At 40.1% G+C, this 11,012-nt stretch overlaps 1 protein-coding gene across 1 annotated transcript; it reads right to left on the bottom strand.

Annotated features, from left to right (window-relative positions):
• Window positions 1-2,133: 2,133 nt before the first annotated feature.
• Window positions 2,134-4,686, bottom strand: LOC122088067 (putative kinase-like protein TMKL1). Its single transcript, XM_042657204.1, has 2 exons — window positions 3,232-4,686; window positions 2,134-2,927 (listed from the first exon to the last, which is right to left on the bottom strand). The coding sequence occupies exons 1-2, from the start codon at window positions 4,580-4,582 to the stop codon at window positions 2,287-2,289; spliced, it is 1,992 nt and encodes a 663-aa protein (XP_042513138.1). The 5' UTR covers window positions 4,583-4,686; the 3' UTR covers window positions 2,134-2,286.
• Window positions 4,687-11,012: the final 6,326 nt, after the last annotated feature.

Raw genomic sequence — 11,012 nt, 5'->3', positions numbered from 1 at the left:
AGCTATGAACGGCCTAGTTGGGTTATAAACGGTTGGTTAACAGTGTTGATGGGTCCCGATCGGGAGCCCATTGGGCTACAACCAATCACTGTAAACGCCTGAATAGTACTAGGTCTAGGCCCAGGACCTGACTGTTTATTAACCGGTCAGTCCAATTTCAGGCTTTACACGGCCGGTTCTGGTGGACCTATCAGTGCAGACCAGCTTTTGACGCTCCTAAGTAGCCAAGTGTCTTAGATTAGGGCCATTATTAGTAAGTATAGAGTTTTTTGGCCCAAAGATGGGCTTACCATTGTGGTACAGCCCATTTAAAATCACCTTATGATTCACATTTTCCATTCCCCAAATCAAGCTTCTTAGCCAAACGAAAAAACAAAAAAAAAGAGGCTTAGTTACAGATCAATGGTTTGAATGTATATCAGCCTGAAGGCCAAAACAGAAGAAAACCTAATAACACTAACCTTATGACTCATGAGTGCCACAATGGGCATGAGTTCCATGAGCCCAATTAGATACCTAGAAAATTGCATCACTGCCCACTGAAGAAATCAACTGATCTCTTAATTCTGGGAGCAGGTTTAGATCACCCAAGTCCAGCAAACATGTTTAGCTCATTGAAGCCCAAAGCCTAAAGCCCTAAATCAGTTTTGTCAAAATAATGACACAGAGAACCAAGTTAGGAACACATTAAAAATTGCAGCTCAAACTCATTAGATAAAAATAAGTGTCCTAAGGCATGAGGTTCCCATTACTCAGGGAGGGGCAAATGTATGCAGCCTTATGTACCACCACTCCCCTGCTTCACAAGAGAGGCTGTTTCCAAAGTCTAGTCTCATTAGATATGGAAGGATAATATTGGGTTTTCTTAATCTCAACTGTGAGACCAGCTCACCATCCTATCTGAACATAGCACATGGGATAGTGGGAGTCGAAAAATATGGGGGAATAGAAAATATTTAAAATTGCATTCCATATGCGACTCTGAAGTAATACCACATAATCTAAGATTTGAAGGTTTTCATGACCTCCCAGCAACCACAGTAAGATCACCTTGCTGTCTTTATCTCAAAATGGCACACAAGATCCTGGACATTGAAAGGTGGGATAAAAAACAACTCCCTCCTGAAATATGATTAGACTGTGATATCACACAAATCATAATTATGTTAGCATTCTTTTCGGGGAGAACGTGTTTTCTGTTGGGGGAGTGCGATTATTGCATGTGCGCAAGGACCAATGGGAGCACACAGGGAAGCATCTATAGAGATGTCATTTTCCATTTCATAGGGGGTGGGTCAGTCATTTCGACCACACTCCCCCCACAAAAACCTTTTGCCCTTTTCTTTTGGGGTGAAAGGAATAATGTTAGCATTTTTACAATTCAATATACAAAGGAAACACGCTAAATTGGACCACAAAGCCACAAAGACTAGTGACAGAATCCCCTTAGCAAGAAATCCATCCTCAGCTCCTTAAACAGGCCAGGATGTTCACACCAACAACTATAGAATAAACATATCATTCTGGTTATGGTCTGCTCTGAGCCTGAGTCATCCGACCAAGAAGACATTCAGAGAACTCCCCTGGAAGATACAGATGATGGTTGTACTGTGCTAGTAAGCTGGTGTTTGATAACTTACTGTATAACTTGGAAGATCTTAAGTTTCAACAAATTTAGAGCCCATTAGACAGTGACTGATCTGTGATTATCAATCTACATTTCCAGATTGCTAATTCTAAACTTGAGACGCTATACTGCCAACCATTAGCACCCATTGGGTGATTTAGCAATCCAACCCGTCAACTGAGTAGGCAGTTTTAATCAGTCTAATGTGATTTCCGGCAAGCAGACAATATAGAGAAGGTAGGAAAGAGGCTTTCTAGCCCTCGAACCTGTTTATCTAGATGGATGAGAATAGAAAAATACAGACTAAAATTCAAAGAAAATTTCTACACTTAGTTTACAAGATGTCTAATGATGAAAATTCACTGGGGTGAAGCTCTTTCACTAGTCACTGTCACAGGTTTCATTTTCAATGGCTAGCTGTGGAGCAAGACCCACTTCTTAGTAGATTCACATACATTCTTTCAGCTTAAAACATTCAAGAGAAAATTCCATAAGCTCATTACCCATCAAAAACTAAAAAGATTATAGAACTCCAACCTCACTTAAAAATACAAATTCCATACACAAACATAATGAATCACCAAGCTTCCCTACTTAGAATTAGAGGCAGAGAGGGAACAAAGAGGCTTCAGGGTATATTTCAATTGGAGGAAAAAAGATTAAAAAGGGGTACCTATATCACTCCTTGATTCTGTTGGGCTGTACAATGCAGATCTATTCCTGGGTCTGTTCTCTTCCAACTGCTTAACAACTTCATCCATGGTAGGTCTAACCGACGCCACAGGAGCACAGCAACCCATTGCAAGCTTCAATGCCTGAACCAAGCCTTCCTCCATTGGACTTCTTATCCCCTTCAATACCTCCACATCAAAAACCTCCATGGTCGTCTCCTCCAACACTGCCACCTTCACCATGGATGGCAAGTCAATAAACTGCCCACTCCTCGCATCCTTACCAGGCTTCTTTCCTATCAATATCTCCAACAACAAGATCCCATATGCATATACATCTGTCCTCGGATTGCACTTCTTCATCTTCTGTAAATCTGGGGCTTTATATCCATCGATCTTGGCGATTGCCACTATTTCATCAGCTACAGCAGGTACCATCATCTTGTCGAGACCAAATTCAGTCAGCCTTGCCATGAAGAATTCATCTACTAGGACATTTTTTGATCTCATATTCCCATGGATTATGGGCACCTCCATGCCTGTGTGCAGGTAAGCAAGACCTCTGGCTATACCCAACGCAATTTTGTGCCGCCGAGCCCAGTTCAAAATAGGCTTCCCCACTCTAGTTTCTGAATTGGAACAACAAATACATTAAACAGTTAGAATTCAGAGAGAACTTCTGTTGATTAGCTATATTATGAGAAGAGACTTCAAGACTATAAATAAATTGAACCCAAATCCGGTTAAGTTAAATTAAACACTTTTTGCCTTATATGCATTTAATGCAGCAAGATCAACATCAGTACGAGATTAATTTCACCCCCCCCCTTACAACTTCAATAGGAAAACCATCTTCTCACCCTTCAAAGATGCTAATTCAATGATAAATACATCAAAACTAAGCTCAAGAAAATGAGGGAAAGATATCCATACCGTGTAAAAGATCATGAAGGGTCTTGTTTGGGAGGTAGTCGTAAATGAGGAGCTTCTCTCCTCTCTGCCCTTGATAGAAAGCTCGAAGTGGAACCAAGTTTTCATGTCGGATTCGGCCAAGCTGTTTTATCACTGGTTGGCAAGAGCTTCTATCCTTGCAACTACCTTCTCTGAGCAGCCTCAGAGCAATGGTACCTCCATCCGCAAGCTTAGCCTTATAGACAGTTCCATAGCTCGTTTTCTCCATCACCTGACCAGTAGCATTTAGTACATCCTCTAACGTCAAATGCTCTCCGCCCTGGAATAGTAGAAGCTTCCCATCACCAGTCTCCTCTTCTTCACCTTCCTCCAAATCATTTTCATTTACTCCCCTGTTCTTCCTCCTCTTCCCCTGTACATACCCAATTAGCAATGAAGCTAAGACTACAGCACCAGTCATCAGGCCAATTACAAGGGCCGCAATACCACCAGAGCTCATTCCAGAGCTTTCCCTGCAACTCCCCAGAGGATGCCCACATAGTCCAGGATTGTTTCCTTCAAAAACCTGGGCACCAAACTTGGACTCCCCTAGTGTCGGCAAAACCCCACTGAAGTTGTTATATGAAAGATTCAATCTTTCAAGGCTTAGTCCTGCTAGGCTCTCCGGAATCGAACCTGAAAAGGAATTATTCCCGAGATCGAGTTCTTTCAGACCATGAAACCCAGTTACAAAATCTGGAAATTCTCCTGAAAACTTGTTCTCACTCAAATCCAAGACCTGTAAATCACTACAAGTTGAGTTGGGTAACTCTGGTTCGGGAAGAGGACCTGAAAGATTATTACCATGAAGACGAAGCGACACAAGTCGTTCACAGAGATTCCAAATTGAAGGAGGGAGAGACCCATTTAAGGAGTTGCTGCTTAAATCGACATCAGAGAGCGAAGGGCTGTAGCCGAGCTCTAGAGGGACATCACCTGTAAGCGAGTTGACACCAAGGTATAGACTCTGCAGTGAGGAGAGCTCAACGATTTCTCTAGGGATTTCACCGGAGAGACCAGCAGATGGGAGCTGAAGTGAGTAGAGTTGCAGACCCGGGTCTTTAAAGAGCGAAATGTTAGTTCGTTGAGGGGAGGAGACCTCGTCGCATCGAAGAAGAGACCCATTAGAGAAAACCCAGTGGAGACCTCTCCATTGACAGAGAGGAACCGAGTAGTTCCACGAAGAGAGCATTATATTCTCCACACTACCCTGAAGTGAAGGTTTGATCTTACCCAAGACAAGAGAAACGTCCGAAGAGGAAGTAAAGAGAGCAGTAGAGAGAAGAGAGTAGAAGAGGACAATGCAGAGTGAGTACAAATGCAGAGACGCCATGAATGAAGGGAATCAGAAGGAGAGGATAGGCAGAAGGTCTGAAAGAGGAAGAAAAAAGCGGTGCGATTTTGCTTTAGTGTGTTTTGAGGAAGAAAGTAGAGAAAGCTGAACTATGACAATGTTGACTATGGGACTGTGAAGAGTGGACTGTTGGTCATGGTGTACCAATCAGACGGTCTTGATTTAATGAAATAATATTAGATTATTGAAGCATTTTTTTTTTTTATTTATAAAGCATGTCTTATTGAGATGAGAGCCCTTTCTTTTCTTTTTTTCCTCCAACACGCCCCACCCTATGGCCCACCTTGAGATGGGATTAGGGAAACTCCACCACCATGCCTTGTCGTTTTATGTCGTTTTAGGTGTTATTATTATTATTTTACATAATAATCCTTTCAAATAATATATATATATATATATTTTGGTAATTGAAAGAGAGTGTTCCATTGTAATAATTATAGCCTCATGACAAGCTCCCGTAAGGTAAGCAACACTTCCGTAGGACCAATGAACAATAAGAGCCCTTTCTTTTCTTTTTTCCTCCAATACGTAGTGATTATAGCCCCCAGGACAAGCCCTCATATGGTAAATAGTGCTTTTGTAGGACCAATGAACAATAAGAGCCCTTTCTTTTCTTTTTTCCTCCAACACATAGTGATTATAGCCCCCAGGACAAGCCCTCGTATGGTAAGTAGTGCTTCTATAGAACCAATGAACAATAGTGGACATGCCAAGACTTTCAAACCCACAACCAGCCAACTCGAGTGGTGACGGGTTGAAGGCATTTTTACCACTAGGCTACCAACCTCATTGGTATCCTTTCAAATAAATACAAAACCCACAAAAATTGTCGAAGAGAGGCCTAAGGATGCATGACGAGGAAAAATGAACTAATTCATTTTTCTTCTTAAAAAAAAAAATTTTGAAAAAACTAAAGAATTAAGGACATAACTAAAATGATTATAAGAGTAATATTTTTTTTTTAGGTTAGTAAAGTGAGATATTAAAAAGAATGAATGAAATATGAAGAACCAAAAAGGGTAAAAACACAAAAGAATTTGATTCATTTTTTCACCTTCGGCATTATCGTTAGTAGAGAAACTAACAGTAAAATATAAGAGTAAGAGTGAAAAAATACATGCATTGTTTAAGTTTTGTTTTAAATATGTCCTTGAATAAATATGATTGAAGAGTTACAAATCATGCAACAGTCTCCATTAAAGTGAGTTTTTTTTATTAATTTTAATGTTTTTTATTTTCTTTATTATTATTGATTGATTTATATAGTCGATCTTATTTAATCGGTATAAAATAGAATTATTGTTGTTGCTCTTCTGATAATCCTTTCAATTATTGTTATTATATAAGTGAAGGAAGTAAAATACCAAATAAAGAGGGAAAAAAAAAAAGATTTTATGATGCCAAGTCGACCATGAAGGGGTGATGCACTCCCTTAAAAAAAAAAGGTGATGCACTGCTTCTCCTGCGGTACACGTGTATTTGATAGAGGACTTCTTTTGATTAGGTACTTGATGGGATTGGTATTTATGATTGGAAGGAGTGTTTTGTGTCATTGGCAGAAGAAAAAATACTTTTTTTTGGTTTAAGAAAAATATGACATTTGGGTACCGAATTAACAAATATTTCTAACTTTACCTAATGAACAGGAAGAGGGAATTCTTGGAGGATCGGAGGAAAGGTTTGGCTAAACTATTGGCCCTTATGCACATGTCCTAGTTCTTCCCCTGTCGCTTCCTTCTCCAAAAGCAAGAATCAACCATGGATAAACCCATCTACCATCACTAACGAAGAGACGAGAGAAGAATTAGTAACAAAATAAATGACTTCAACGATTGTGGAGAGGGTTAGAGATGATAGGAATTCTCTTCTTGCTTGAGAAGAAGAGAGGAGTATTAGTAACAAAATAAGTGACTTCAACAATTGTGGAGAGGGTTAGAGATGTTAGGAATTCTCTTTTTCCTTGAGAAGAACTCATCAAATTGTTGATTTACCGGAAGTTGCTAGCGGTGGTAATGGTGTAGAGGCGATTGAATGCACATATTTATCACTTCAGTTGGAACCAAAGGAAAGAGGGTGAGATGATATGTACCCACCATCTAGGAATGACTAGTGAAATGAGCAAAGTGCACAGAGGCTGGTATGGTTTGAGCTATTGAGAGGGGTCGAGTGATACGTACGTACCTATTACGTATTCTAAATAAAAGATAGTAACTCAGTACTGAATAATAATTGAGCAAAGAGACAAGTAAGAGATAAAACACAATGTAAAATGGGACTTCGGGAGGAGATGGGGCCATGCTAGAGGAAAGGGTAGGTTGGTGGTAATGAGTACATCTTGAAAATAAGGGACATCTCTTACGAGGAAGGAGGAAGGAGGAATGAGATCAGGGAACAATTCCTACTAACCCTGGTAGTAGCCAGGGAAAAGGAATCCTAGGGGTAGGGGAGGGAAATACTCTCCTAAAATGGAATTTCGAACAACCTTTATTTTTTTTTTCTCCCAAGATAAGGGGTGTGGGCGTGGGAAAGAGAGGGGATGAGGGCGGGAGTTGCAGGCAAGGGCTTGGGAGGGGCATGGGTTCTACAAGAATGGTATAGGGTGGGGGAGGAAGAATTATATGTGTGAGTGAGGGTGGAAGTTGTAGAAGGTATGGGCACAGGTTGCACATCAGGAGTGGGGCCAAAGTTGCAAATGGGGGTGGGGGTAGAGTGCAGAGCATGGTGGGGGCTGAGGTGTGGGCAAAAGGTGAAGGTAGGGGGCAAAGTTAGAAAATCCTTTGGTTTAGAATAAAACAAGTTAATAAGTTAATCCAAACACCATATTTGAAACATGAGGTACCCCCGATATACTTTTCTTAAACATTTGGTACCTCGGATGTAATTTACCCTTTAATTTTTTGTGAAAATTTCATACATGATCATTTATCTTGAATGGTAAATGCTTTATTCATTCAACATGTGCAAGAGATTTAAGTGTTTCTTATCCAACGGATGAAATGTTGAAAATCTAAGGTATGTATCCTTGAACGAAACCAATCCCATTATTTTTTAGAAATATGAAAGATATATTACTTTTGGTAAAAAGTTTCATGCAGTCAATATATGATACACCCTCTCACAATGGGTTATGTTTATTCATTATTATTTTCTCCCTTCTCCCCTGACCATTTGGATGGATCGAAATCCTCTGCGGGGAGCGAATCTGGTGGAAACCACCTTGGATGCCAATACGTGTCCTGTGACACGTGGACAGTCATATTTGGGAGACGGTACCCTTTATGCTCATCCCTTTCCCCTTCCTCTTCTTCTTCTTCTTCTCCATCCTTCCTCTTTCATGTGTAAAGCATCTGTAAGAGAAAATATATATATAAATATGTAGTTTTTCATCTCATTTTGCATTTTATCCTTGATCTTTGGTCTCTCAGCCCATGCCCATTAGAAGCAGGTTGCTTATTTTTTGAGAAACACTAGTAACAAATAAGTGACTTCAATTCAACCATTCTGGATAGGGTTAGAGATGTTAGGAATTCTCTTTTTGCTTGAAAAGAACTCATCAAATTGTTGATCTACCAGAAGTTGCTAGCGGTGGTAATGGTGTAGAGGTGATTGAATGCACATATTTGTCACTTCAGTTGCAACCAAAGGAAAGAGGATGAGATGATATGTACCCACCACCTAAGAATGACTAGTGAAATGAGCAAAGTGCACATAGGCTGGTATGGTTTGAGCTATTGAGAGGGGTCGAGTGATACGTACGTACCTATTACGTATTCTAAATAAAATATAAAAATGGAGAGAGGGTGCTTACCTGGGGTAAAAGAAAAGGAGGATGGATCCGCTGCTCGTACAATCACCTGGTCATTCAGGTGAGCATCCGACACCTGTCTGGCCCTTTTGCTTTCATTTATATCCCTCTTCACCCATATAATAGCAAGAAGTGGGACCAGTGTTGGATGCTCACCAGCAACGGATCCAATCTCAAAGAAAAGGGAGAGAAGAAATTAAGATAAGAGATAAGAGTTGGTTCTATTGATGGAACCGCCTTGAGCTTTACGAAGGAAGCCCTGCCTCCTTTTCCAAGAAAGAATTTGCAGATAATTTTTTGGATATCCTTTTATCATTCTACTTGTTAATAGGGTAATATAAGGGAGTTACACAATTACACAACATCACCTATTGTTTAGTTATAACTTCTACCACTCTACCATTACACCTCTTATGTACACTAACTTGACCTATAATGACATAATCACCTAGACATACGAACCAATCTGATAACTATTAACTTCCCATTTATAGTGGATAACTCACAATATATCATATTAACTATTAACCCATATCATTTCTCCCCCCCCCCTCTTTAAATTGTCTTTATCCTTAATGACAAACAAAACTTCCTTAGTGAGAAACTGTCGGGGTCTGGATCATATGGAAAACTTTGGTCCATTCATTGAAGGATCTCTTCCTACGTATCTTATCGAAACTAGTCATGGGGTGGCAATGCAATGATGACTCTACTATAAAAATTAGGGACAAAGTCTTTGGCTCTTGGAGTTGCCTTATATGATGAACTGTCGAGGAAATGAACTTATAATTTTGAAGCGAATGTTGATCCTTCAAATTATCAACTAAAACATTAAGAACAACTGGTTCATCATTGTCGTCATTGAAATTGGGAAGTTCAAGCTTGTCAGCATTGGGTAGAACAGAAATGGAATGCTCGACCTGAATAGCCTCATTTTGACAATTGACGCTAGCGACCAACTGCTCAAGGTAAGTGAACATCACCTATACTTTCTCTTGTCCAATGACAAGGGATGCCACCCTTGCCTCCAACCTGCCAAGCCTCTCCTCCACCATGCCTAGCTTTGGTACCACTTGATACGTATATGTTAAGTATTCTAAATAAGCGAAATTAAAATGGATAGAGAGTGCTTACTTAGAGTTAAAATAAAAGAAAAAAAAAATTAAGATAAGAGATAAGAGTTGATTCTATTGAGGGAACTACCTTAGGCTAAAAAGGAAGCCCCGCCTCCTTCTCTAAGAGAGAATTTGTAAGTAATTTCCTAGCAACCTTCTAATCATTCTACTCATTAATTAATAGAGTTACATATGGGAGTAGTTATACAATTACACATCATCACCTATTATTTAGTTATAACTTATACTGCTCTATGAATACACATCCTACGCACACTAAGTTAACATGTAATGACATAGCCACAAACGCATATGAACCAATTCAATAACTACTAACTTCCCATTCATAGCAGATAACTCACAATATGTCACATTAGCTATTAACTCGTAACATTGAGATTCAAGAGAGTAACTCAGTACTGAATCTCACTAATAATTAAGCAAAGCGAAAAGTAAGAGAGAAAACACAATGTAAAATGAGATTTTGGGAGGAGATGGGGTCATGCTAGAGGAAAGGGTAGGCGGGTGCTAATGAGTACATCTTGAAAATAAGGGACATCTCTTACGAGGAAGGAGGAATGAGATCAGGAAACAATTCCTACTAACCCTGGTAGTAGCCAGGGGAAAAGAATCCTAGGGGTAGGGGAGGGAAATACCCTCCTAGGATAGAATTTCCAACAAACATTTTTTTCCCGAGATCAGGGTGTGGGCATAGGAAAGAGAGGGGATGAGGGCGGGAGTTGCAGGCAAGGGCTTGGGAATAGGTTTGCAAAAATGGGGTTGGGAAAGGGCACGGGTTCTGTAGGGGTTATGCAAGGTTGGGGAGGAAGAACCATATGTGGGAGTGGGGGTGGAAGTTGTAGAAGGTATGGGCACAGGTTGCACATCAGGAGTGGGGCCAAAGTTGTAAATGGGGGTGCGGGTAGAGTGCAAAGCATGGTGGGGGCTGAGATGTGGGCAAAAGGTGAAGGTAGAGGGGCAAAGTTGGAAAATCCTTTGGTTTAGAACAAAACCAGTTAATAAGGTAAACCAAATGTCATATTTGAAACATGAGGTATCCCAAATGTACTTTTCTTAAACATTTGGTACCTTAGATGTAATTTTCCCTTTAATTTTTTGTGAAAATTTCATACATGGTCATTTATCTTGAATGGTAAATGTTTCATTCATTCAACATGCGCAAGAGATTTGAGTGTTCTTATCGAGCAGTTGAAATGTTGAATATCTAAGTTATGTATCCTTGAACGAAACCAATCCCATTATTTTGTAGAAATAGGAAAGATGTATTACTTTCGGTAAAAAGTTTCATGCAGTCAATGTATGGTACACCCTCTCATAGTGGGTTATGTTTATTTATTATTATTTTCTCCCTTCTCCCCTAACCATGTGGATGGATCGAAATCCTCTGCGGGGAGTGAATCTGGTGGAGGCTGGCAGAGACCACCTCGGATGCCGACATGTGTCTTGTGGCATGTGGACGGTCAGATCT

The sequence above is a fragment of the Macadamia integrifolia genome, chromosome 9, assembly GCF_013358625.1.
Source record: "Macadamia integrifolia cultivar HAES 741 chromosome 9, SCU_Mint_v3, whole genome shotgun sequence".
Lineage (NCBI taxonomy): Eukaryota > Viridiplantae > Streptophyta > Magnoliopsida > Proteales > Proteaceae > Macadamia > Macadamia integrifolia.
Note: the sequence above shows the minus strand (reverse complement) of the source record. Positions and strands in the feature narration are given on the sequence as shown.

Coding starts and splice junctions, on each gene's coding strand:
- LOC122088067 (XM_042657204.1), bottom strand. CDS start 4,582: ATGGCGTCTCTGCATTTGTACTCACTCTGCATTGTCCTCTTCTACTCT. Junction 2,928..3,231: donor CCTTCATGATCTTTTACACG/GTATGGATATCT, acceptor GTTCCAATTCAG/AAACTAGAGTGGGGAAGCCT.